Raw genomic sequence first — 27,181 nt, 5'->3', positions numbered from 1 at the left:
CCCTTATCCATTCCTGAGGGCCTAGGAAGGGAGGGAGGAAGGAAAGGTCATACCGAAATTCTCAGAAGTCAAAGGAGGGTGGGCCATTCTGAGTCATCTACTTTTTAAGTGAAAGATGAATGGTTTGGAGTTATAGAGAAATCTGTGAAGAAATCATTCTACACTTCCTGGCTTAGAGGCCAGTTTTGCCACTTGTTCTCCTGAGCCAATCGGTTTCCTTCCAAGAGTGAAAGGGAACTTCCCCTCAAACTAATGTCCCTTCAGAAGGCCCTGCAGTGCCAGGAACCTTCAGCAACCGCCAGCTCCAGGCAGGGGCCTCATGCAGGGTTCCAACTAGGTTTTATTTTAGTTTCCAATATTATCAGCAATGATACAGGAGGAATTCAGGCAAATACAACACCTTAAATACATTCGAGAAAACTCGCTGGGTCGAGCTCGCCTTGCGCTCCAGAAACGAACATGAACTAGAACAAGGTTAGCAGCATCTAGTTAAAGTGCCTCTGCCACACTTCCTTCAGAAATCGTCTCCCCTCGGTGGTGTGAATTTAATTTTACTTATTGTATAAGAAGCTCAAAATTTCATTTATCCCCCAGGGGCTACACTGAAAAAAAGTTTTTTGTTTTTTTTTTTCCCCTTCAAAAAAGAACACAAAATTCATAGGTTTGTGTGACACTGATTCTTCCTGACTCCCTGGGAGGTGACCCTGTGGGCCCAGGCCTGGCAAAACACTCAGAACAACCTTACCACATGCCGACATTGGCCCAAGTCCATCATTTTGTCCCTCAAAGTGACTGAGGGGCTGAAGGACAAGCAAGGACATGGAAAAGACATCAGCCGTGTGGTTACCCACCAACTCCTTTTCCTCATTGCACCAACTACATGGGCAATGGCTGGATGGACCAACAGGACAAGGGTTCCCTTGCCAAGCCTTGCCCTGGGCTTCGCCGTGCAGGTTTGTTGGGATGTCTCTGACCTGCTCTTGCATTAACACCTTGGTGACAGGAACTTCCCCACTTTAACCAGTAATAACCTCAAAACTCAAGGGCAGGGAACATTTCTCAAAATCAAGGTGAAACCAGTGTGTCAGCTCTGAGGGTCAGGGAGAGTGGAGGAAGGGTGCTGGGTCTCCCGCGCTATCTTGTGGCCAACTGCAGAGTCGCAGGCACAGGAAACAGGCCAGAGGGTAGGTGGGTGGCTTGGGGCAAGGCAGGGGATGCAACCAAGCTAGTAGGGTAGGGCTCTCAGGCTCAGGAGCTTCTCAGAACAAGGTCAGCGGAGGCCCCTGTTCTGCACCAGCTACATTCCCCAGCCTCCCGGGCAGGGCCTTTTCTTCTCAGTTGCCACCAAGGCCCCACCTCCCACCATCCTGTAACCACCTGGACCAAACCAGCTCCCATCAATAATAAATAAACTATGCAGGCCAAGGACCAAATCCAAAGTGAGGAACGCCATCCCAAGAAGAGAGGCAAGTCCCTCCTCCTTGGGGTGATGGCCACCTGCTCTGACAGCGTCACTGTCACCAGCGTCAGACCCCTCCACACTCCCTCTCTGAGCTCCCCCCATCCCCCACTGGCTCTGTAGTGCTGCCCTGCCTTCAGCCTCAGTCTATAGCCCAGGGCTGCCAAGCGTGGCCACCAACACATCTGAAAGGCTTGCAAGCGGACAGAGCACTGAAGCCAAATGACCAGGTAACATAAGCCCCAAGTCCTTCTGGGACACTCAGACTCCCAGGAGCATTTCCAATGCTTCTGGGAAGGAATTCCAGTCACTCTCAATGTGGCCTCTCTCTGCAGGATAGCTGGGGTGCAAGGAGGGCAGGTGGCACGAGCTGGAGGAAGGTGGGTGCTTGCCTGATGCCCCCGAAGGCTTCAGTCATCCTGCAAGACTGACACCCGAGAACTTATCAAGCAAATGATTTTCATCAAGTGAACCTGATGAAGCAGAGAAGGGCCCGGCTGTGACTCCAGATGCCATGCAGTCTGGTCATCATTAAAATCTCCTGTAGGGGTCAGAGCCAGGGGACCTTCCTGCAGCAGCAGGTCAGGGGAGGGGACATAACTAGTGCTGAAGGGCTCAAAACGGTATGAGACAGTGGATACGTTCACTCTCTCGGGTGGCCAGGGACCGGAGCTGACGTGCCTAGGGAGCCCACCGTGCCAAGGGTGGTGACAGCGCCTTCCCCACGAGGACACTGCTCCAACCGCCCACTATCTGCTTGGCTGCAGGTACTGGTGCGTGAACATGTTGAGCTCGCTGTCCAACCAACCAGCTTTATTCCTGCAAAGACATAGTCATTTTTAACAATGGCAATTGTGGACAGGTAACAGTGACACTAGCTACATGCAATGACAAGTGACTGGCAGCCTCATTTAATCCTCCAATACCCTTATCAACCCCCCAGTACAGAGGAGGAAAGGGGGCCCAGAGAGGGAGATGACTTGCTAAGATCCCCAGTGACGGAGTGGAGTCAGGCTTTTCTGCCTCTCAGGCCCCATGTTTGCTGTGCGGCCTGGGGCAAGTCCTTGAGCTGCTGGAGTCAGCGTGTCTGCTAATGAGCAAGAAGATGGGGCACTATCTGTGGCCCTTTGCAGCGACCCTGTCCTTGGCTTTGAAAAGCAGCAGAGTGCGCCCCCCCTCCTGCACTCCAGAGAGGAGCATGTCCCTGGGAGATGACGTCCCGGGGTGGTGGATGGGGAGGCACATGTCTACACGGCAAGGGAAAGTCCGCCACCAGTGAGGGGGGCCTGAGCTGAAACCTTTTGAAGTGCCACCCCTTTGGCTCTGCCGCCCCACAGGCCTCTGATGTCAAGGGCGAGGGCAGGAAGTACAGGGTCCCTGTGTGCTGATGTTATCATGGGCCGCACCAGCCAAGGACTGACGCAAGGCACGTTCGTCCTCAGCTGTGGCTGCCGTGAGCTCCTACTCCTACTTCACAGATGAAAACAGTGAGTCACAGGGAAGCTGAGTGCTGGGCCAGAAGCTAGGACCCCTGGTTCCTCTGACTGATGCTCCTTCCGGAAAACTGCTAATGGGAGCTCTGCCTTTCAGTGAAGCACCTGGAAATCTGGGTTCCAATCCTGCCCTGTGGGTGAATGTGGTAGCACACCCCTTTCCTGGGCTCAGAAACCCTGACCACACACCGGTGGCAGTCTAGCATGTGCATGGAAAATCAGCACCCAGCATGGAGGCTACTACCACCATGCACAACTGGGCCCCGCCTCGCCCGACCATTTCCTGTGGGGGCCCAGACCAGGACTAACCTCTACAGGCAGTGTCCTGCTTAGAAATGGAGCTACCAACACATGCCTGAGGGGACAGTGGCGGCTTCATGAAACAGCAGCCATGAAGTGCTGAGGTACTGCACTGCCCACAGGTGCCCAGGAACGGCCATCACATGGTCCCCTTCAGCTTCCTTCCTAGGAGGTCACCATGTCCTGCCCCAACTACAGGTGCCTCAAAGGCAGTGATGCTGTCTTGAGCCTGGCACTCAGCAGTGCTTGGCAGACATCTAACACGTGTGGCTAAGGTCCCTCCAGAGAGGTCTGTGTCCCTGAGAGACAGCAGCGGAGCCCCAGCACCTTACCTGAGCAATTTTGCTTTGCTCTGAAGTGAATCGAGAACTTCAATTTTCTTGTTCATGGCAGCAATTTCCTGCTCCAGGTTCTCCCGGGTGACATCAACTTGCTGGCACAAATGAGCAAAGGTCCCAGACAGCTCCCTGAGGGAGAAAGGTGGGGTCACTGGGCATGCAGCTGTCAAGCAGGACACCACTGGTGGCCAGGCCACTCCAGGTGGGCTGCCACTGGGCCTGCCCCCACCCTGCCGGCAGCGCCGTCCCAGTTGGGTGGAGTCTTTCCTATCCTCTGTTGAAATGTGACTGACCCTAACACCAAGCCCCTTGTTATTGCCATGGCCATGAGAAGTGGCAGCACAGAGCAGAGGTCACGGTTTGGGCAAGAGCGCTGGGATTCAGAGCCTGGCTCTGCCGCTAATCAGCCAAGTGGCCTAGAACAAGGGACTATTCTTCAAATGTGTTTCCTTATTTTGAAAAAGGAGACGCCAATAATTTTATCTACCTCAAAGATTAGAAAAGTAAACAAAAAGTTAGGTGCAAAATGACTAGCAAAATGTTTGCCACACAGCAAGAGAGGAGGACGCAGGCACGCCCACCCCCTACCAGCCCAGGGCAGGCAGCAGGCCCCAACCCCAAGGTGCCGCGAAGAATAGGCTGCCATCTAGGATTTCAAAGCTACACCCACAGTCACCTCCCCAGGACAACCTTAAAAAACTCCTCTTCCCTCTTCTTCATTCCTTGGGAGACCAGAGACCTATGTCCTGAGACCTCTGTCCCTACCCTGGCCTGAGCTGGCACTGCCCGGCTAAAGACCCAGGGTCCATGACACTCAACCCACTAGAAGGAAGACTGGGCTGACCCACCCGGAGCGGAGTCCTCCCCAGGCCCCTGGGACGGCTTACTGCTGGACTTGGTGGCTGCAGTTGGAGCCCGTGTAGCTGATGATGAGCTGCAGCTTCTCACTGGCGTACTCAACAAACTGGCGCTTGAAGGCGCGCTCCTTGGCCTTGGTGGTCCACGTCAGACGCTCATAGACGTAGAGGAGGCCATACAGCCCGAAGGAAAGGGCAATCAGTCTCCAGCCCACTGCTTTCCACACCTGCAGGGGCACATGGTCACCCAGGGCAGAGCCCCTTTGACCCCAGCCCCTGTCCTTTTGGGCCCAGACTCCCAGGACTGCCCAAAGAGCCCCATTCAAGGAGCCTAGTGTCACACTAGGAAGCTCCCCCTTTTTCTTTTTTTATCAGGGATTGACCTCAGGGGCACTCAGCCACTGAGCCACATCCCCAGCCCTATCTCTACTTAGAGACAGGGTCTCCCTGAGTTGCTTAGCACCTTGCTAAATTGCTGAGGCTGGCTTTGAACTCACGATCCTCCTGCCTCAGCCTCATGAGCTGCTGGGATTACAGGCGTGTGCCACTGTGCCCAATGGAAGCTTTTTTTTTTAAATATATTTTTAGATGTTGATGAACCTTTATTTTATTCACTTATTTATATTATATGTGGTGCTGAGAATTGAACCCAGTGCCTCACACATGCTAGGCAAGCACTCCGCCACGGAGCCACAATCCCAGCCCCTGGAAGCCTTCTTTTAATGCTCCTTTGACCCCACTGAGGCCAAGAGGGCAAGGACTCTCTCCAGTTGGGAGGGAAACAGTGCTGGCCACGACAAGACTCACATAGGGTGGACCAGAGCCCAGATCTAAGCAGGCAGATTATTTTCCTCCCAGTGCTAGGGATTGAACCCGTGGCCCCCTACAAGCTAGGCAAGCACTCTACCACTATTGAGCAGAAGCCTTAAGGATAAATGCTGATGTGCTTTTTTTTTGGTAGCAGGGATTGAACCCAGGGTGCTTAACCACTGAGCCATATCCCCCATCCATTTTGTATATTTTATATAGAGACAGGGTCTTGCTGAGTTACGTTAGGATCATGCTAAGTTGCTGAGGCTGGCTTTGAACTTGCAATCCCCCCTGCTTCAGCCTCCTAAGCTGCTGCCCCACTGCAGCTGGCTTGTGTAACAGCTCACTCTGGTGACACTGACAAGCAGGGTTGTGTACAGCACCTGGGCAGATGGCTTCCCTGGGTCTGATGTGCAACGGCATGGCTGAAGGCCATGAGGCTGCACCAAGGAGCTGGGGACAGGTGGACAGTGAGGCTCCTGTGGCCCGCCGTCCCTGCTGGGCGGACCCAGGCCAGTCCCCTTATACAGTTTCCTCCTTCACCAAAGAGGCCTATGGTCTGTGTCCACTTAGCAGGTCATTTGGGTGGACAAGACTGCCAGGTATCAACGTTTCAGCTTGTGACCCTCCTGCCACACTCATCACCACCTTGGGAAAGGAACCAGAGCACCTGCCGCCTGTAGTCCCAGGGAAGGGGCTCTGCTGTGTCCCACCTGTCCCACATTTGGGGAAAGCAATTTCTGGCAGTGTTCATGACAGGCACCCTCTGCCACCACTGTCAAATGTCCAGGAAGGAACCTGCCAGAGCATCAAGAAAATCTCAGGTGTAAATGATTCCAGCAGCAGTGTGTCTTCATTCAGGGCGTGGAGAAGCCCAGCTACTTTGGAGTGGAAAGGAAGGGGCCACAAAACCAGGAGGAGGAGAGAATCGGCTCCAGGTCCAGCATGGCTTCTTTCCATCTCAAGCCCTTCCAAGTTCCCACCTGCTAATGAGGCACCCTTTTTTTCAAGCCTAGTTCTCTAGAGCCCAGGTTTTCAATGCCTCGGGTCACTCCCCTACCCACTGTGTGACCCAGGCTTTGCAGTCAGATGGGGCATGGCTCAAATCCCAGCTGTACTAAGCCACTGCGGATTTTCCTCATCTGGGAAGTGGGAATGGTGCCAGCTAAACACCTGATTACTGAGTGAGGCTTAAAGAGGCCAGTAACGTATGTTGAAGGGCTCAGGCCCCAGCTCCCATAGAAAGCACTCAGCTCACTGCGAAGCGAGGACCAGTACAGAGGCCATCTCCAGCACAAAGCTCCTCAGGCCCCGCCCTCAGGCCCTCATCCCACTCCAAGAAGACTCATCACTGACCACTCCTCCAACCACGAGAATGCCCATGGAAGTCCTGGATGTCAGCGAGGCCAAACCCGTGACCATGGAGACCATGAGCTCCTCTTGGGTGAGCGAGCCCTGTGGCAGGGGGGGCATGCTGGGGTTGGCAGGCGTCAGAGGGACGGGACGCTGAACCTGAGGAAAGAGATGGCAAAGAGTGAGAAGAATGTGACAAGCCTCACATTCAAAAGCCTCAGTGACCCTCAAGGCTAGAGGAGCTGGGACAGGGACACAGAGAACAGTTCTTCAACTTCCAAGAGGCAAAAAGAAGGGAAATGAGCTCTGCCCCTCACAGAGGAGGCTTTACGCCTCCTGATGGCCCTGGCGAGTTCAGCACCAGGGGCCGCGGGACGGGAGCAGCAGCCATGCCGGCCGGCAGCAGCCATTTCCAAAGTGTGGGGTGTGAATGGAAAGCCAGGATGCACGGCTCCGGGTGGGGATTAAAGTCTACATCTTACGATGGCAGTATAGAGGACTATGTGAAAAGTCACCTCCTCTTGGCAGTTACCTACTTGTTTTAATGTGAATTTTTAAAAAATCACCTTAGCATTTGAAATTAGGACAAGGCCAGGTTGGTCTGTGGCAGTAGTGTTAACTGCGGTGTCCCAGGGGTGGTACACACTGCCATAGCTGACAGCCTGGGGGACGCCTGGGGTAGGGAATTTGCTTGCCTGGTCACTGTAGCCCACCAAGGCCCGCCGGCTGTTCTTGGGGCCCAGGAACCTGTTCACCAGCATGGTCCACCCAAGAGAAAAGTGGAACTCAATGTCCTCCTGAAAGTCAGCACACAGCTTGTCACAGTTCAAGTCGTAGCTGAGGGAGAAGCACTGGCGAGGGACCAACATGTCTATCTGATTCCGCACAGACACAGGAAGGAGGGGCTTCAAGCCATCTGTCAGGGACACAAACACACAGGGAGAAAGCACATCAGCTGGGACTGTGCCACTCAGTGCCAAGCCCCAGGGACCAAGGCCACACCAGTGAAGGCTGCTCAGCAGTCCCTCCCAGGACTCGTCCACACCCAGGATGAGTCAGCCTGGGGGCATACCTCACCGTGACAGATGGGCCATCTCTCCCTGTGTAACTGAAGGCTCCAAACCTGCTACCCCCATGCCTCATGTGGGTTATGGGAGCAGGCCAAATTGTTGCCTATGGCAATCCTATCTGGTAACTCAGGGCAGTTCCCAGGTCTAGGAGCAGAGTGAGCTAACCCACAGCGCACACCAGGAGTGTACAGGTACCAGGTGAATCGTCATCAAAGGTGGCAGAGAAGGAAAGGCCGTTATTTCTCCACGTTGGCCTGATTCCTAGGCAGCCCCAGAACCCCAGCCCCAAGCTCCTCTGGGGCACTAACCTATCATGTCCTGCTGCATGGTCTGCAGGGAGCTGGTGATGGCCGTGGAGCAGCGGTCGGACATGTTGCGGCCCAGCCCTTCTTCTATGTGGCGGTGCAGCTCCTGCAGCAGGAAAGGGAGGTTAAGAGAAGAGGCATCCCCGTCAGAGTTCCTTCCAGGAGGCCAAAGAACAAGGAGACCCTGAGTCTGGTCACCCAGGCTCACCATGAAAGCCAAGGAGGTGAGGTAGCCTAGCTCCTGTGACCCTGCTTCCTTCCATTTTGCTTCAGACCAGCTGGAGCTGAACTGCCATCTGCGTGGCACTCACCGCCCCGCCAAAGAGAATCCAGGGGGCCCCAGCCAGAGCACCGCTGCTTCATGACTCACATTCTTGTAGACCTTGAGGACCACTGGAGAGGGGTGGAAATCCATCTGGTACTCGTCCACCAGCACAGAGAGGCGCCTGATCTCCTCGGCCATCGCAGTCGACACCTACAGCAGAGGAAGCGCGCTGCTGAGCACCAGGGAGCATTGTGGTCCCTTAGCCTCAGAGTCTCGCAGACGGTTTCCCCTCCCAGCAGCATCTTGGCTCATCTACAATCTGAGAAGCTGGTCAATCAATCGCCCATCAGGCATGGAAGACCCCTAGAGGAGGAGTCACACAGTGGACAACAGAACCCCAGGGAAGCTCCATACCCTTAACTTCCTCCTGGAAAGCTGAGAAGCCCCTGAGATGACAAGGTGAATTGACAAGGCACCCTAAGGCAGAGCAGCTGCACCTCTAGGAATCAGTCCTAGAAAGACTTACACCCTGGATGCCACTGAAATCTCCCCCAAGTGCCTCCTCCTCAAGTCTCACCTGCCTTTCAACCTCCTCGGTAATCTGCTTAATTCGAAGTTTATAGTCCTGGGCCAGGAGCTCCAGCTGCTTGTCGATGAACCTCAGCCGGTCTTGCCGCTCCTCGCGCATTTCCAGGCAGTAAACACTACAAGCAAAGAGCACCAGTCAGAAGGCCACGTGCCACAAGGCGGGAGTATGAGGGCCCCTGGGAGGCAGCATGGGCCACCCGCCATCCTGCCCGGGCAGGTTTCACGAACACACAGAGGCACGAACTTCCCTCCCAGGCAAGAAGGAGTCAACCACGTGCTCCTCGATCTTCCATTTGTTAGAGAGATGTTGACAAAGAGGGGAAGACTAAAGGGGGTTTAGAAAAGGTGCTGCCGAGTAATGTGGAAAAAGTGCTGACCTCACTGGTAAGCAGGGAAATGAAATTAAAAAGAGGTACTACACTCCACCAGATGCCTAGGAAAAGCGGTCAGGCCTGGAGCTGTGGGGAGAGCTGCGGAAGTGGGAGTTGCCACAGGCAGTGTTGGGGGGACACTGGGGAAATGGCCGCTCACTCGGGAGAGCAACAAAGCCAAGCTGAGTAAAACCGAAAACACACCCACCCTATGGCAGAGCAGCTGCACCTCTAGGAATCGGTCCTAGAAAGACTTAGGAAAGCGAGCAAGCACGCACAGGCACTCGGCCCTGCGGCAGAAATTGCAAGGGCTTAAGGAAAGTGAAGCCTAAAAAATCAACCCAGGAAAATGAGGTATATCCACAGTGGAACTCCCTGTGGCGATCAGCACTCAGGAACTCGAACGAGCTCCGACAAGGACGAGGGGACACAATGCTGCCTGGAAGGAGCAAGGAGCAGCAAGGCACAGGCACACCAGCACGTGGGCAGCCACCCATCTGTCCTGTAAGACTGACGCAGAGCCCTGTCTGGTGGGCCCCAGGGCCTCTACCACTGAGCTACACGCAGCCTGTTTAGTTTTTGAGACAGGGCCTGGCTGAGTTGCTGAGGCTGGCCCAGACCTTGCGGTCCTCCTGCCTCAGTCTTGTGAGTTGCTGGGCTCATAGGCATGAGCCACCATGCCCAGCTAAAAAGTAGTTTGTAAACAAGTGAGGGCATTACAGATTCATAACTGTGGAGCCCCTGAGGAGTGGAAAGGGTCAAAGATCAAAGGGTACTTCACACCCTTTTCCGTTTTAACATAAATCAACAATGTTAACTCTGTGGCAGAAGCAAGGTGTTTTTATATTATTCTCTGTGCTTTTTTTTTTTTTAAGTAATTTAAAAGTTTTTTAAAAATGAGTTCAGGCTGGATGCAACTTATGAGGCTATACACAACCTAGTGAGACCCTGACTTAAAATAAAAAATGAAAAGGGCTGGGGTGTGGCTCAGTGGTTGAGCCCCCTAGGTTCAATCCCTGGTTCCAAAAAGAAAAAAAAAAAGTTCAGGCACTGAGACCCGGGTGGGACGGAGCGCCACCGCTCCTTCCTCAGCGCCCTCTCTGCCTGCCTGCGCTCCTGGGCTCTCACCGCTGCTCCTGAGCCGCGATGTGCAGGGAGTCCATGATGAAGCGAACCGCCTCCGCAATCTGCTTAGCCCGGACTGTGTGCTGCTCAAATTTCGTCTTCACTGCAGACTGGGAGATGCACTCCTGGAACGAAAGAAGCCCGAGGGAGGCGGGGGCCACCTAGGGTCTACAGCACCAAGGAACATCCCGGGAGAGCTCGGGAGAATCACCAGAAACCAGGATCAGAGGACTTACCTCAAATCTTCTCTCAAAATTCTGAAACTCAAACATCCTCACTTGAAAGCCTTCTGCAAGAGCGCCCCCTAGGAGAATTGCACTGCATTAGCGAGGAAACGCTTGACAGCAGGAGAAAGGGGGAACCCAGGGGCCACAACTATGACCACACAGGACACTGGCTGGACAGCAAGTTCTTCTCCCACAGGCTCTTCTCACCAACCCAACCCCAGAGTGACTGCCACCTGCTGACTTGCTGCAAGACCCGCCACCTTGAACACAGCTGCCTTACCTCCTTCTGGCATGCCCTGGGCCTTCTGGATCCGGGCGTTGAGCACCTCCTTGGCAGACACAAAGAAGATGCGGTCCCCAGCCTGGGCTCGATCCACCACACCCAGCTCATCCACCAGGAAGCTGGTGCAGCGCTCCATGTGCTGCCGCCGCACCTGGACCCCAAGCAGAGGGGCATATGTGACCATGGTGGGCTGCAGGTGAGCCCCTCCGGACGGTGCCCATAGTCCCCACTGCCTTTTTTTAAAATAGGTAATATGTTCACATGACTCTCAAAAGGTACAAACTCTCAAAAGGTACAAACACAAACAGTGAAAATCACCCCATCTCTGCTCTCCAGCCACCACACTTCCCAGAACCAAAAGTTATCGTGGGAGTGTCTTGGGGTATGGCCTCACAAGGACACTTCATGTGTACAAGCAGAAACACTTAGAAAGGCCCCAAATTGCCTCTTGTCAGACTCTATCTAGTGTCACACTTTGGTGCCCCAGAAGAAAGGAACTAGGAGGTCAAGAACCTAAACCTGGTTCTCTGCCCTGACCAGCTGAGACTTCCCAGGGCCTCGTTCATACAGTGAGTGGACCACTAGAAAAGCCCTCCCAGCGCTGACGTCCTAGGGCTCCAGGGATAAGTAAGGCTGGGGAAGTGGCTCAGCAGTAGGACACTTGCCTACGGTGCACAGGGCCCGTTTCCATCCCCAGCACCACAAAATAAATAACAGCCTCTCGTAGACACGTGTAAGGCACTCCTAACAGGTATCCCCCCCCGCAATACTTATTATACCTGTCCCACAGGGGGAGGTTGGATTACTGCCCTGCATCAGCCAAAATCTGGACTTCCATCTGCTGACTGCAGGCTCCACAAAGGAAATCCAAAATCACCAATCTATTGCCCTTTCTTTCATTTCACACATAAAGTTAAGAGTTGTGAGCTGTCAGCAGAACCCATCACTCTCTCCTTTATTAAAGCTTCTCTCCTGGATGTCGGATATCTTCCTAAGGCTGTGCCTGTTCCACATTTACTGTGTGTGTGTGTGTGTGTGTGTGTGTGTATGTGTGTGTGTTTTAAAGATTTTATTTTAGTTGTAGATGGACACAATACCTTTATTTTTATGTGGTGCTAAGGACTGAACCCAGTGCCTTCCACACACGAGGTGAGATCTCTACCACTGAGCTAACCCAGCCCGTGTGTTTTAATAAACCCAAATGAGCAAACACAGCCCCAAGGACGCAGAGTTGGGGGATGTCTTCAGACCTGGGGGAGAGCCACTCAACAAGGGTCATCTAAGAAAGTGAACAGGAGAGGGGAAGGGAGCTTTCAATGCCATCAGAAGATACCAAGGGAACACCGGGCAATCGCTGGTGAGAAATTAATTCAGGGAAGTCATTATATCTGGTGCATGAGGTGGCCAGGGTAGACAAAGCTCCCACAGAGTTCTACCCCCTGAGCAGCCAAGAGGTACCAACCTCCTCCATGTACTCCGGCTCCGAGGCAGACGCATCCCAGCGGTTGTTCAGGATGAAGATGTTGGGGCGGGAGAGACGCTCGCTGACCTTGTGAAAGAACTGCTTCTCCTAGACAAGGGAGTGAGCCTCAGGGGGAGGAGCTGTGCCAAGCCAAGGCCCCACCAGCCACCTGCCCAGCCAGGACCGTGGAGAAGGCAAAGGAGGGTTACCGTCTGCATCAGGGTGGACTCTGAGTTGGCCACCAACACAAACACGTCAGCATCCAAACAAAATTTGTCAATCCAGCTGTCCAGCTCTGTGGTGACGTCAATCCCAGGGCTAAAGGTGACAGGGGTAAACCAACATGGTCGGCCACAGAGCACAAGCCCTGTTCTTCCTGCTGTGAACAAATCTGGGACTTGTGAGGCAGCCTCCAGAGAAGAGAAAGCCAGGGAGGGGAGGAAGAAGGTCTGGCCTTCTTGGGGGAACTTTCACTTCCCACTTCATGTCGTTCCAGATTGCCTGGAAACGTCTTTTTAGCACACACATCTGTCACACTTATAAAAGTGTAATGGCTATGGCGGGCACAGTGGCACACACCTGTAATCCCAGTGGCTCAGGAGGCTGAGATAGGAGATCACAAGTTCAAAGTCAGCCTCAGTGAGGCAGTAAGCAACTCAGGGAAACCTTCTCTCTAAATAAATACAAACTAGGGCTGGGATGTGGCTCAGTGGTCGAGTGCCCCTGAGTACCAAAAAAAAAGTAATGACTAATGATTTTACTCTAGGGATAGATATTAAAGTGAATTTTTATATCTATGAGAGTCCAGGTAAGTGCAGCAATGCTGTATTTCCTGGTACAGTTTTGGAACCTGTCCATAGCTGGGGCAAAGGCGTCAAGAAGAATGAAGCACCCCAACTCCACCACACACTCTCGCCCACACACACCCCAGTACTGGGCCGGATTGAGGGCCTTCCCCACTTCTGAGCTCTCCACCCATCTGTTGAACAGGACATGTGCAGGGCACTGATACCAGTGGGTATGACAATCCAGCTCTGGAGGAGAGCCAAGAGGCAGGACTAGCTGAGCCTCTGAAAGGCAGCAGTGCTTGAGCAGAGCAAAGACTGCTGGGGCCTTGGGCCTGGGTCATGCAGAAAGGGAAACCAGGACCTCCAGGCTCCTCCCCTCTTACCTGTCCATGAGCACAAGGTCATCCTTCAGAAGTGGGCACTTGGAGTTGGGCCACATCACACTCACCAGGCTGCCAGCGTTCAGCTGCTCATCCTGATGGAGGGCGTGAGCCAGCTGGTTCACAGTCTGGCGATGGAGGAGGAAAGAAAGATAAGGCCAAGGAAGAGCCCAGGCCCACTTCTGGTGCCGGAGCCTGGGAGGGCCGCCCATGGGCTGCTCCTTTTCCTCATTTAACACATAAAGTTGAAAGCTGGGAGCCACCTGTGAGAACCGCCTCCTCTCTTCTCTCTAAGCCTCTTTCCCGACAGCTGCCTAGCTGCATGCGCTGCACATGGATTAATCCTTTATGAATCATAGCGAGCACCTGGCCCCGAGTGAGAATGCAGCTGCCACTCAGAAGAATCAAAGTGCGACTACCCCAAGCGGGTGTGGGAATCCCACAGCCACCCAGGAAGCTCTCACTGGGGTACCCCAGGAGGAGCGGCCTCACTCCCCTCCTGCCCAGTGCAGTGAGCCCTGGTGAGGGCTGGGCGTGCAGGGTGGCTGCTTGGCGCTCTCTCTGCCTTCCCACCCTCTCCAGTGCCTGCTCTCTCCTCTGAAACACGGTTTCCCATCTTCACCACTGGGAGGCGTGGTTCTCTTCTGGGAGGTGGCGCCAGCCTGTCACATGGATGGGCTGGTTGGGCCAGTCTTGCCTCAGCAGCGCACCCACCTTGACGCTCCTCTTCTCCTCTGAGCCCTCCGTGAGCAGGAAGGCCTCGTGGCCATCTGTGCCCTCCACCCGCAGGAAGCAATTGGTGGTGTGGCCGATCCCAGAGGGCAGAACCTTGTCCCAGAGCATGGCATTGATCACGGTGCTCTTCCCATTACTCGTCCTAGGAGGCAATAAAGGCTGTCAGTGAAGCCCAGAGAAGCCACAGGTTTGGCTTTTACATGCAGTTATTGAGCAGGAGGTCTGGGGACTTGTTCTCTGCAATGCCACCAACGCCCGGGTAGCACCGAGAGAGGCAGAGCGGATCATCTAGGGTTTGTTGAAATAGGCAAGGCCCCTTGGCAGGAGCCTGTGCCGTGCCCCAGTTCATCACTTCAGGGCACGGGGCTTGTGCCACGTGCTGCCCCCCCCCCAGGCAAACTGCCCTTGGATAATAACCCAGCTCTGCTCAGGAAATAGCTCAGCAGCCCTGGGGCTGGGAAGGTGGCTCAAGCGGTAGCACGATCGCCTGGCATGCGAGCGGCCAGGGGTTCGATCCTCAGCACCACATACAAACAAAGATGTTGTGTCCATCGAAAACTAAAAAATAAATATTAAAATTCTCAAAAAAAAAAATAAATAAAAAAGAAGTAGCTCAGCAGCCCTGATGGAGACGCTCCTCTCCGAACACAAGGCACTCCCACTGACACCATAGCCTCTGTCTTAGGGCCATCTTCCTTGGTCTAAATGAGCTTGGCCAAAGACCCCCATCGCCAGAGACCCCACAGACCTGTTTTCCACGTGGGCCGGTTTGGCTGCTGTTTTCCCACCATGCTCCTCCTCCCACGAGGCCCCACCTCCCCATCCCAGCTGTGAGTGCCCGGCTGCAGGGGAGACTCCTTCATCCTTCCACCTTTCCCACCCACTTCCAAATTCTGCTTAAGGTGGCTCTCCTCAGTGTCTTGTCCACTTTGGGTGTCACAGCTCCCCAAATGCTACACACACTCACGCTCATTCAGAGCAGAGCAGAGGCTTCCCAGCCATATCACACACCTCGGAGCCACATGGGCCTTCCTGCATGCAGCAAGACCAGCACTGCTCCGGGTCAAAGGGAGGTGAGGATGAAGGACTGGGAGGCCAGGGGAGCTGGGGGCTACACCAAGGCTATTCCCTCAGCTACCACCGTGTGCCTGGTATCCAGTACGTCTTGGGGCCTTTCCACAGTATTGGAATTTGATTTTTTTTTTAAGTGTCTCCTAGATTCCACAGTGTAATAAGAAGCTGAAAATAAAACTCTTGTAATAGGAGAAAAGCTTCATGGCACTGAATTTGACAATTATTGCTTAGATATAACATAAAAAATACAGTCAAAAAATATAAATAGACAAACTACATTGAAATAGTAGTTTATTTGCACCAAAGGATACAATCAACAGAGTAGGCGTGGAATGGAAAAAAATATTTTACCAATACAGAGTGTTCCTCAAAGTTCCTTCAGCTCAATAACAAGTGAAGAGCTTGAATGGAATTTCTCCAAAGAAGATACACAAATGGCTAGTAAGTGCATGAAGACGCTCAACACCACCCCTCATTAGAGAAATGTTTATCACACCCACAATGGAAGGGCTAGGGAGGGGCTGGGGAGAGTGTTTGCGCAGCATGCATGAGCCCTGGGTTCAATCCTTAGCACCAAAACCCAAAAAAACTCCAAACTCACAATAGGAGGCAGGCACACTGGCAGGCCTGCAGTCCCAGCACCAAGGTAGGAGGATTACTAAGGCCCCCGAGTTCAAGACTAGCCTAAGCTATACAGCAGGCCCCATCTCAAACACAGCAAAACCCACAAAGCGATATTACTTCACATGTGGTGACCGAAAACCAGAACAGGGAGTGGGTGGGCTGAGGTGGGGGTCTGTGTGTGTGAGCTCATGAGCACCCCAGTTACACTGGAGCCTAAGGAGGAGTATCACAAAGTTCAAGGCCAATCAAGTGAAATCATGTTTCAAAATAAAAAATAAAAAGAGCTAATGATGTAGCTCAGTGGTAGAGCACCCTGGATTCTATCCTCAGCTGTGGGCAGGGGAGTGTTGGCAAAAATTAGAGAAACCTGGTCCTTGTGCTCTGCTCTGCGGGTGTAAATGTGCCATGGCACAGTCGCTCCCGCAGTACAGTGGTTCTCCAGAACAGGAAAAATACAATTACTAGGGCTGGGGTGGTAGCTCAGTGGCAGAGCGCTTGCCTAGCACGTGTGAGGCATTGGCTTTAATCCTCAGCACCACATAGGTTATGTGTCCATCTATAACTAAAGAAAAATGTTTTAAAAAATACAATTGCCGGGCTGGGGATGTGGCTCGCCTGGCATGTATGTGGCCCGGGTTTGATCCTCAGCACCACATACAAACAAAGATGTTGTGTCCGCCGAAAACTAAAAAATAAATATTAAAAAATTCTCTCTCTCTCTAAAAAAAAAAAAAAAAAAAAAATACAATTGCCATATGGCCCAGCAATTCCCTTTCTATGTATACCTAAAAGAACTCAGAGCAGGGACTAGGTAACACCCATGTTCAAGGCGGCGTCATTCATCATGGCCAAAAGGTGGAAGCAGCCCAGGAGTGCACGGACAGATGAGCGCATAAACAAAGCTCGGTCTGCACACAGGGAGGGAGAGCAGCAACCTCGGACAGGAAGGAAATTCTGACACAACTACAACGTGGAAAATTCTGAGGACACTATGCTAAGTGAGAGGAAGGAATCACCAAAAAACAAGTACTGTGCTAGTCCACTCACATGAGGTACCTAGAAAAGTCAAATTCTTATTTTTTTGGTATGGGGGATTTAAGCCATGGGTGCCTAATACTGAGCTACATCCCCGGCCTTTTTCATTTTTATTTATTTTTATTTGAGTCTCACTCAGTTCCTGAGGCTGGCCTTGAACTTGTGGTCCTCCTGCCTCAGCCTCCCAAGTCACTAGGATTACAGGTGTGCACCATCTTGCCTGGCTGATAAATTTCATTTTGAGACAGGGTCTCCCTAGGTTGCTTAGGGCCTTGCTAAGTTGCTGAGGCCAGTGACTACTGGTGTGCACCATCATTGAACTCAGTGTCTCTTGCATGCCAGGTGAGCGCTCTACCACTGAGCCCCCAGCCCAGCCCCCTAGAGTTTCAATATTTAGGGTACACCTTCTCTTGCATCAATCTCATACAAAGGGCAGGGCATAGACAGAATAGTTCAATTTTTTTTTTTTAAAGAGAGAGAGAGCGAGAGAGAGAGAGAGAGAGAGAGAGAGAGAGAATTTTAATATTTATTTATTTTTTTTTAGTTTTCGGTGGACACAACATCTTTGTTTGTATGTGGTGCTGAGGATCGAACTTGGGCTGCACGCATGCCAGGCGAGCGCGCTACCGCTTGAGCCACATCCCCAGCCCCAAATAGTTCAATTCTTAAAGATAGAAAGTAGAATGGGGGCTGCTGGGAGAGAGGGAGAATGAGGACTTACTATTTAGTGGGGACAATTTCAGTTCTGTAAGATGAAAACATTCTGAATACTGGTTGTACAATAATATGAACACACTCACTCCTGAATATACACTTAGAAATGGTTAATTTAGGGGTTAGGGACATAGCTCAGTAAGAGAGCTCACGCCTAGTGTGCAAGAGGCCCTGGATTCACTCTCCTGTACCACCCCGCACAAAAAGGTGCATTTTACGTTATAAATATTTTACAAATAAAATAAGGAAAGCTAGGCATGGTGGCACACTCCTGTAATCTCAGCAACTCAGGAGGCCGGAGCAAGGGGATCACAAGTTAGAGGCAAGCCTCAGCAACTTAGCAAAACTCTGTCTCAAAATAAAAAATATAGCCAGGAGCAGTGATGCATGCCTATAATCCCAGTGGCTTGGGAGGCTGAGGCAGGAGGGTGGTGAGCTCAAGACCAGGATCAGCAATTTGGCTAGGCCCTGTCTCTAAATAAAAGATAAAAGAGTTGGGGATGTGGCTCAATGGGTAAACGCCCCTGGGTTCAATCCCTAGAACCAAAAATAAAAAAATAAAAATCAGAAGAGTGATGCGGGTAGGGATGTGGCCCAGGGACAGAGTGCTCACCCAGCACACAGGAGGCCTAGGTTCCATCCCCAGCACTGGGGGGAGAGAGAGAGAGAGTAATGAACTCAGGACTGCCCTCCACTCCCTGCCTGGGCACCCTCTGGCTGTGACCTTGCTCGAAGGGCCTTCCTCCCTCCCTCACCTCCTCTCCCATCCAGGAAGCTGTGAAGGCTTCAAAGACTCACCTGCCAAAAAAAGCCACTTTCATATGCCGCCGGGCCAGCACCTCGCTGATGCCCCTCACTTTGGATAGATAGCCTTTGACATCCAGAACCTGCTCTTCTGTCGTAACGGGGTCCAGTTCTGCATTCCTGTAGGTGTCTGGAGCGGGGATGAAAATGGGCCACGGCATGGGCAGGAGCTCCAAGGCACAGGCGGGAAGGGCCAGCGAGCAGCTGTGCTCACCAGGACTTCCAGCCCACCTTGATGGCACCCTACTGTGGCTCTGCCGGGTGGCAGCTAAGAATACGGGTGGGAGCGAGACCGCCCAGGTGCCCACGCCAGTCCTGCCTGCCTCCTAGCTCTGTGCCATAGGCACACAAGCCAACAGCCAAACCTGCTTCATGAGACTACCGTGAGGATCAAGTGAATCAAAGAGCCGAGAGGGCACTGGGGCACCTGAATGCTGCTGCTCCTGGGCCCCAAATCTCTCCCCTGGCGCCAGGCTGAGGCACCTGTCTCAGGCACAGTGCGCATGTGGCCTCATTCGGTCCTCCTTACTTACGTGGCAGAGTCAGTAAATGGCAAAGTGGGGATCTAAACCTGACCCTGGAGTCTGGGCTCTTACCCACTCTGTCACTGTGCAAGGTTCTTTCTGAGTGGTCCTGCTGGCCCCTCCAGCCTGGTCTCTTGCTACCCCACTGCCTCTCACTCCACCTCACCATCTCCCAAACACCAGCCTCTTAACCCCTCTGGGCTCTGTGGGCACTGCCCAACCCCCTCCCACACTGTGATAAACTGATGAACTTGGAAAACCCTGGCCTGTTCCTACTGGGCCTTGGGTGCAGCTTAGATGGCACAGCCCCCAGGAAGCTTCCCCTGGGCACACCCTCCAGACTGAGTGGGTCCCCTTTTCCATACCCGCAGCACCCTGGATTCTCTCCTCTCAGCACTTAACTTCTCTACGGTGCAGCTGGGGGCTGACCTGTCTGTCCATCTACTACGGGAGGCTGACCTGTCTGAGTCTGTGTCCTACAGGTGCTCACACGCTGGCTGAGCGAGTGGGTACCTAGATCACGGGACTGCTTTTCCTAGTGGCCTCGGCAGGCACGAGGCTAGCAGATCATCCCAGAATCAAACAACTGAGCAAGATCCTGGCCCATCCCATCCAGCACCTGCACAAGGAAGCACTTCATGGCTGGAGAGGACATGGCGTTTGGCCCCTTGGCACACTCCCACAAACCACCAAGCTGACAGGCCCCTGCCCTGACCACTCTCAAAACATCCAGAGCATGACAAGTGACACGTCAGAGCCTGCACAGTGAGTTTGCCTTACAGTTAATGCCACCAAAGAAAGTGACCAAGTCAACAAGCCCCACCCCATTCACCAGTCACCACCCCTCAAGTTCCTCCTTTATATGGGCACGTGAAATGGCCTTCACAATGCCCCTCAAGCACATGGCTACACAAAAGCAACAGCCTGGAGTCCGCCAGGCCCTTGTCAGTGCCCTGGGTGCCCTCCCCACCCAGAGTAATGGTGACCGGGATCGCTCCAGGCCGTCTACTTTCACAAAAAGGGAAATCAAAGCGCTTGTCACATAAACACCGCCCTGAAGCACATATGTGCCCCCAGAATCGACTGAGTGCTCTGGGCTCCAGAAGAACAGCAGCTTTGACAGCGCAGGCCAGGCACAGCAGAGCTGCTGCCAAATGGAAAGGTAGTGAGCAGGACTCACTCTACCCTCCAATCACACACCTTTAAGCCAGTCCTTCTCTGCCGGTAGAGCAGGAACTAGAGGCAGGGCTCAAATTAGTAACTAGTAGAAAAGGCAGAGGTAATAGGAGCTCCCTATTCATAGTCCTGTCACCAGACTAAAAATACGAGAGGGCACACTGTCTGGGATAACCACACCTGGCAGTGCTTGGCACTACAGCAGCCAGTACTGGCCAGGGAGAACACACAAGTTGACCACAAGCTGCTCAGTGACTCCCAGGCAAGGACAATTCTCAAGCCTCAACCAACTTGCATTTTAGATAAGTGAAACAAAACATGCAGAATTCTTAAATCAATTCTTAAATGACAGTTCACACGTCTTCCTGGAGCCCTATTCCACAGGATTCCAAGAGCAGAGCATGGCGGAGGGTGACCACCCCCCCTGGCATGAGTTCCTCAAAAGCAAGGCTGCACTTCCTTACTCCCAAATCCTGCTAACCATCTCAATGGACCAAAGGGAGCCTGATGAACAGGTGACAGTTTTACCTTCAAGGAAGGTGGCACTCTCCTGGATATAGGCCCCCAGCTGTTCAAAGATGCCATTGATCTTCTTCTTGGCAGTGACAAAGTGCTTGAGCGGGGAAGCATTCACCTCAGCCATGTGTCTCTTATCCTTCTTGACTGCGACGATAGAGTTGCATCGAGAGAAAAGCAGGGACATTGCGCTGCAAGACAAGACCTTGTGAGTGAGCCCAGGAACAGCCACCTGGGACAGTCAGCTGTGGGCACGGCATGGGGTAAGAGGAGAGCCAGGACCAGTTCTGAGTTCTATCAAGAATACAGGGCAACCAGCAGGGTGTGGTGGCACAAGCCTGTAATCCCAGCGGCTCGGGAGGCTGGGGCAGGAGGATCATGAGTTCAAAGCCAGCTTCAGCAAAGAGTGAGGCCCTAAGCAACTCACTGAGACCCTGTCTCTAAATAAAATACAAAATAGGGCTAGGGATGTGGCTCAGTGGTCAAGGGCCCTGAGTTCAATACCTGGTACCCCTCCCAAAATAGAAATTGGGGCAACCAGCATACACTCAAGAGATGGCAAGACGAGAACCAGCACATCAGAGTAGGAAGGGAGGCCCCCAAGACACAGGCCAGTCTCCTGACCCGCTGCATGGGCACTCAGACACCTGGAGCCACAGCCCTGAGTTCAGGCCCACCAATGGCCATTCCTCGCCTGCTGAGCAGCTGACAAGCACCTCAGAGAGTGATGGGGTGGAACCCTGAGTGACATCAGAAGCCCTCCTCCAAGTCTAAGGAAGAAAAGTGCAACAGAAATCTGACTCATCTCTTATACTGTAACACCTAAAAAAAAAGCGTCAGCAAAGTGCTGCTCAACGTCAGTGATGTCCACTCCCACCCTACCCCCTGCCACTCTGCTGTCCAGGAGTCCAGTGGCCCTAATTCCTAACAGGATTTGTCTGTTTGCTGGAGGGATGGAAACAAAGAAGAGTGATCCTCAAGTAAGAAATACCTACTTCTAAAACTTATTTTAGAAAACATCTATTGGTCTCCTAGTCTAACACATGTATGCTATAGAACATTTGGAAACCAAAAAAAAAACTATATAACTACTATTTTGTGATAGGCACTGTTAACACAAGGTGCGTTAATAGCTTGTTTCTGGGTGGCGCTCTCCTGCTTCCCTCAATCACATGCATCTTTGTATACTTTTTTTTCTCCCTTCACAGCAATAACATGTTAGGGGCTGTGAGACTTGACTCCAAAGACCTAGAGGTCTTGGCTAAGGTCAAGAGGTGAATATTCCAGAGAAGGTAGCTCCCAGGCATGGCTGGGAACCCTGCCCCCAAAAGTGGAGCCTGCCAGGTCTTCCTGAGGGTCCTCACACAGAGCCACTGCCCCACAGAGCCTTCCCATCCTGAGGACAAAGGTAAAGGTCTCTCCCTGGAAGAGGCAGCAAGTGAACTGTGTGTGCCCTACTGTAGCACTCTATTCCCAGCCACCCTCCTGGCAGCCCAGCCGGATTTGAGTTTCTAGTTGGAATATGAGACAGGTGCTCAGGGATGAGCACACACAAGAAACTCCCAAGTAGTGCCAAAGGGTGTCGAGCAGAGAAGCAGAAGAAACATCCAGAAAAAAGCACCCAAAGATGAATGCTAAAGCTGGCTCCCAAGAACTGATGATCCCAGCAAGGCACACACCTGTAATCCCAGCAGCTCCGGAGGCTGAAACTGAAGGATTGCAAGTTTAAGGCCAGCCTCAGCAATTTAGTGAGGCCAGAAGCAACTTAGTGAGTCCCTATCTCAAAATAAAAAATAAAAGGACTGGGGATGTGGTTCAGTTCAATTCCAAGTATCACGTCCCTCCCCGCAAAAGTACTAACCATCCCAAAGGGTAGGCAGGACACACAGACACACAGGGAGATAGTACCCACGTGTGTTGCTCAAATATACAATTTCTTTGCAGCGTCACAGATTCCTTGGGAGGAAACTACTGTTTCCCTTCCTCCTCCATGACACTACAGAACCACACAGCTTTCTTCTTCTTCTTCTTTTTTTTGGGGGGCAGGGGGCGGGGGGACCAGGATTGAGCCCAGGGGTGCTCAACCACCGAGAACATCTCTAGCCCTTTTATATTTTTCATTTTGAGACAGGGTCTTGCTAAGTTGCTGATGGCCTCACTAAGTTGCTGAGGCTGGCTTTGAATTTGTGATCCTCTTGCCTCAGCCCCTAAAACTGCTGGGATTACAGGTGTGTGCCACTGTACCTGGCCTGGTTTTTTTTTTTTTTTTTTTTTTTTTTTTTTTTTTTTTTTTTTTTTTTTTATTAAAAAAGACAGTGGAGGGCTGGGGATGTGGCTCAAGCGGTAGCGCGCTTGCCTGACATGCGTGTGGCCCGGGTTCGATCCTCAGCACCACATACCAACAAAGATGTGTTTGCCAAGAACTAAAAAATAAATATTAAAAATTCTCTCTCTCTCTCTCTCTCTCTCTCTACTCTCTCTTTAAAAAAAAAAAAAAAAGACAGTGGAGTCCAGTGAGGTAGTGCCCACCTGTAATCCCAGTGGCTTGGGAGACTGAGGCAGGAGGCTCATGAGTTCAAAGCCATCTCAGCAACTTAGTGAGGCCCTAAGCAACTCATTGAGACCCTGTCTCTAAATAAAGTACAAAATAGGGCTGGGGATGTGGCTCAGTGCTTGAGTGCCCCTGAGTTCAATCCCTGGTACCTCCCCCAAAAATAAAAGACAGTGGAGTCCTGAGAAAGAGAACTAAAAACAAGGTGACTCTCCAGCTCCTTCAAACAGAAAAGGAGAGCACACTGTAAGCAGGGGGCGTGGGCAGGCAGGAGAGGAGCAAAGCCAGCCACAGAGAAGAGAACAGGGTCTGGGATGGGGCATGACATAGCGATGCAGATGACTCTGAAATCAGGTAACAGCTGGGTGCAAACCCTGCTGGTTCCCTCTCTGGGCCATAAAAGCAACTCACTTCATTTCAGAACTTTGGACTCTGTGTGTACAAGTAAGACACCACATCAACCCTGAGAAGACTAAAGACAATGACATGAGCAATTGGTGGCACACAGTGAGAGCTCAAAGGGAGTTCTTTTTGTTTAAAGCAAAAGTAATAAACTCTACCAGCAAGATATAAGGCTCTCCCCACAAACACCCAGGTGTCAGGGAAGAAACCCCCCTCCCTACCATGGCTATCAAGCAAACAGATCAGCTGGAGAGGTCAGTTCTTCGAGGTCCCAGAAGTGACTGGCTTGCAGGAAGCCAGTTCCCTGATCACAGCTGGGCTTTTAGAAGCAGGTGCTTTTAAGTCCTGATCATGATCTGCAAGCCCAAAGGGTATGAACCAAAAGCATTAGTGCTCAGTAAGTGAAAGATTGAAGGGAACGCACACCAGTCAAAGCTTAGTGGTTCAAGGTTAAAGGTCTGCTGGAGTTCAGCTGGCCTAGTGGCTGCTGCCCTTGCCCACCTGCAGCGGCATGCCCCAAACGTTCCTAAAACTGCTGACTCCTTCATGCTGTCTGATTTCTCCAGCCCTCCTAATTCCCGAGCCAAGATTCCGCACTTAGTCCTCCTCTCTGTCTGGACTCTTTTTCTCACCATCCTGGCATACTCCTGCTGTCCTTCTAGCACCAACTTGGGTATTATGTCCTCCATAGAGGACACACACCCTTATCTGATTTTTAGTTTTTAATCACCTTGTGTCCCCTGAGCTCCTAGAGAGCCCATCTTTCACAGAGCAGCGATCGACCTCTTTCCATTGCTACCTTCCTCCTGCACCACTGTCAGATAAAGGATGAGTGAGTAAACACCCTCCCAGGGACACCACCTTAAACTTGCCATTTCTAGATACACAAATGCACTTTTTTCCTAAAAAGCAGTTTTTAGCTATCTATTTAGAGTTCCATGAGTCAAAAGAGTTGAACAAACCTTTCAGATTCTGAAATTGAATCCTTCCAAAAAGCAAACTGAACATAACTAAAGTTGCAAAATATGGGGGCTGGGGATGTGGCTCAAGCGGTAGCGCACTCGCCTGGCATGAGCACGGTGCTGGGTTCGATCCTCAGCACCACATACAAATAAAGATGTTGTGTCCACCAAAAACTAAAAAATAAATATTAAAAAAAAAGTTGCAAAATATGCCCAAAAGCCAAGATAGAGACCCCACTGCCTCAGGGGATTGTCTGCTGACTATCCTTCCAGAGCAGAGAGAGCAGCTGAGTTCCTGTTGCTCCTCTGGAAAGCCCTGATAGTCCTATTTCACCACAGGGCTTGCTGCAGGCATGTGGGACCTGTCACCTAAGCATAGCTGAGCCAGAGGGCCCAATTCCAGTGTCAATTACACACTCCAGGTTTTTATGACAGCCTCAAAGTGATCTTGAGTTTATGGTTTCAGACAGTTTACAGCAGTACTTCCTAAAGTATGGTCCACAGAACTCTACTTATACCTAATGTTCCATGTAAAAAGGGTTCCATGCTAGAATCAGTTTGTACCACACCACACGCCACCACCCCTCTCCACTGGCACACATGAACACAGTAAAGGCCTTGGCAAGGAAGACCAGTTTAAATGCAATTTAAGTATATTTGATCAGCATTGCACAAAATTTTTTTTCAGTCAAGAAAACTCTTCTTTGTTAACAGCCTTCAAAATTCTGAGGATCACACTTTAGGGAAAGGTTCATTTATCCTGGTAGTCTAATTCCACCCCCCAGAAGTGCTAGAGGCACAACAGATATTAACTTAAGACTGGAAACAAACCCAACTCTGAATGGAAACTGCTATTAGCACTTCAAGGTGATCAAAAGCTTTGCCTCTACCTAGGCCCTAGGCTATTAGTTGAGGAGTATTAGCTATCTGGGGTGGAAGCAAGGCAGTAGCAAAATTCACTGCAAGGTGTGTTTGGATCCCAAGCACAGTCCCTGAATCCACACCACCTCCTTACCCAGTTTTATGTACAGCAACTCCTAGCAGGGAAAATAAAATGGATCCACGGATCGTCTGCTGGCACAACTGGAACAGAGGAGAAGCTGAGAAATTGAAACAAAAGAGTATACAGGGTAAAGGGAGCAGAGCAGACTCTTAGAAGAGCTGTGATAAGGAGCCAACCTCTGCTGGGCAGAGACGGGGAGGAGAAGAGTCAGCACAGTTGAGAAGAACAAACAAGGGAGAGAGAGACTACCCTCAGGGAGCCCAGGAGATCCCAGCCACTTCCTGAACTGCCAACCTTTAAACAGGCCCAGCGAAATCCTCCACGAAGTAAAAAGGAGATATAATATTTTTGTTCCACACAGTTAGCAAAGCACCATATAGATCTGTACAAGCAGGACCCCATCCCAGAAATTTGCCACTGCAGGGCCAGGGCGGGCACAGCATGCCCCTTCCCACTGAACCCTGATCCGGGGCACCAGAAGTCACAGGCACCACTTACTTTTTGGATGGTAAGAGACTTTTCACAGGGTGGGCATCATGGACATGGCTGGAGTCAAAAAAACGAAAAGAATTTGGGTTCTCCTCTGTGCTGTCTCAGGTCGAGGTTGGCTATTGATTGTGTTGACTCCACCTGTCCCGACTTATTGGAAAGGAAAAGGGAGATGTCAACAGGTGACCAAAAGAGGAAAACAACTGATGTGCAAAACATGTCTAATCAGGTTTGAAAGCCAAACAGACTCATCCCTGAGGGAAGCTTACTCATTGAGGTACTGGGGAGCAGGGCTGTCATGTGAGCAAATGGCCCGGGGAAAACACAACACAGGTGCAGGTTGATCACACATGTGTTCAACCATGTGCACCAGGGAGGTGCCCTGCGGCCCGTCAGGCACGTCCAGAGGGGGAGGGGAGGGAGCACAACCAGGGCGAGGACTGGGCTTGAGGACAAACTGCCAACGAGAGTCGCGGGGCAGGGTGGTGGGGAAGAGCAGTGGAACTGACTGGAAGTCAGTGGGTCCCAGCTGCTGTACGAGGCGGCTGCGGGAGGGCAGGGCAGGCTGCCCGCACTGACCCGGGGCACCTGTCAGGCGCTGAGCAAAAGAGGGCCAGATGAAAACCGAAAGGGCAGGGGTCTGGGGAGGCGGGGCGACGGGGGCGCCAGGGGACCCCACGCCCCTGCCCGGGGTCCCGCGCCCCACCGGCTCCTCGCAGGGCCGTGCGGGCCGGAGGCGAGGCCGCAGCGTGGGGACGCCTGTCCGGCCGGATCCTGACCCCTGGGGGCCCCAGCGTCCCACCGGCCCAGGCCAGGCTGTTCTGGACTCTCCGGGCCGGGGCCGGCCGCTCCCACCACCCCAGCGCGCTCGCCCTCTCACCTTCACCTTCCCGGCCTCGCGGCGGCCATCACACCCACAACGTCACCAGCAGGCGCCACCCAGGGAAAGGCGGAGGGAGTGCGCGCGTCACCAGCCGCCGCGGGTTTGCCGCTCGGCCAGGATGAACCGGTGGACTTCAAGATCAGTCAGTTGGATTCTATTACTCCTAAGGTTCAGGGAACCCACGGCTGTGCGCATCGAGAGGCGTCTCGGCGCTC

The 27,181-nt window shown here is 52.4% G+C and overlaps 1 protein-coding gene across 2 annotated transcripts; it reads right to left on the bottom strand.

Annotated features, from left to right (window-relative positions):
* Positions 1–322: 322 nt before the first annotated feature.
* Mfn2 (mitofusin 2) lies at positions 323–27,181 on the bottom strand. 2 transcript variants are annotated; one of them, XM_026397979.2, is made up of 20 exons: positions 26,964–27,181; positions 26,093–26,233; positions 25,607–25,691; positions 20,689–20,867; positions 18,455–18,590; positions 14,189–14,351; positions 13,478–13,602; positions 12,516–12,624; positions 12,307–12,414; positions 10,842–10,995; positions 10,571–10,638; positions 10,338–10,459; positions 8,828–8,954; positions 8,356–8,460; positions 7,989–8,091; positions 7,306–7,526; positions 6,614–6,769; positions 4,478–4,674; positions 3,585–3,719; positions 323–2,278 (listed from the first exon to the last, which is right to left on the bottom strand). In XM_026397979.2, exons 4-20 carry the CDS (start codon positions 20,861–20,863, stop codon positions 2,209–2,211), a joined length of 2,274 nt encoding a protein of 757 aa, XP_026253764.1. In that variant the 5' UTR covers positions 20,864–20,867; positions 25,607–25,691; positions 26,093–26,233; positions 26,964–27,181; the 3' UTR covers positions 323–2,208. The 2 variants fall into 2 exon arrangements, with proteins under 2 accessions (XP_026253764.1, XP_026253765.1); XM_026397980.2 differs by having other exon boundaries at positions 25,607–25,674.

Source organism: Urocitellus parryii, chromosome 11 (assembly GCF_045843805.1).
Source record: "Urocitellus parryii isolate mUroPar1 chromosome 11, mUroPar1.hap1, whole genome shotgun sequence".
Taxonomy (NCBI): domain Eukaryota; kingdom Metazoa; phylum Chordata; class Mammalia; order Rodentia; family Sciuridae; genus Urocitellus; species Urocitellus parryii.
This window is presented reverse-complemented; position numbering and strand designations above follow the sequence as displayed.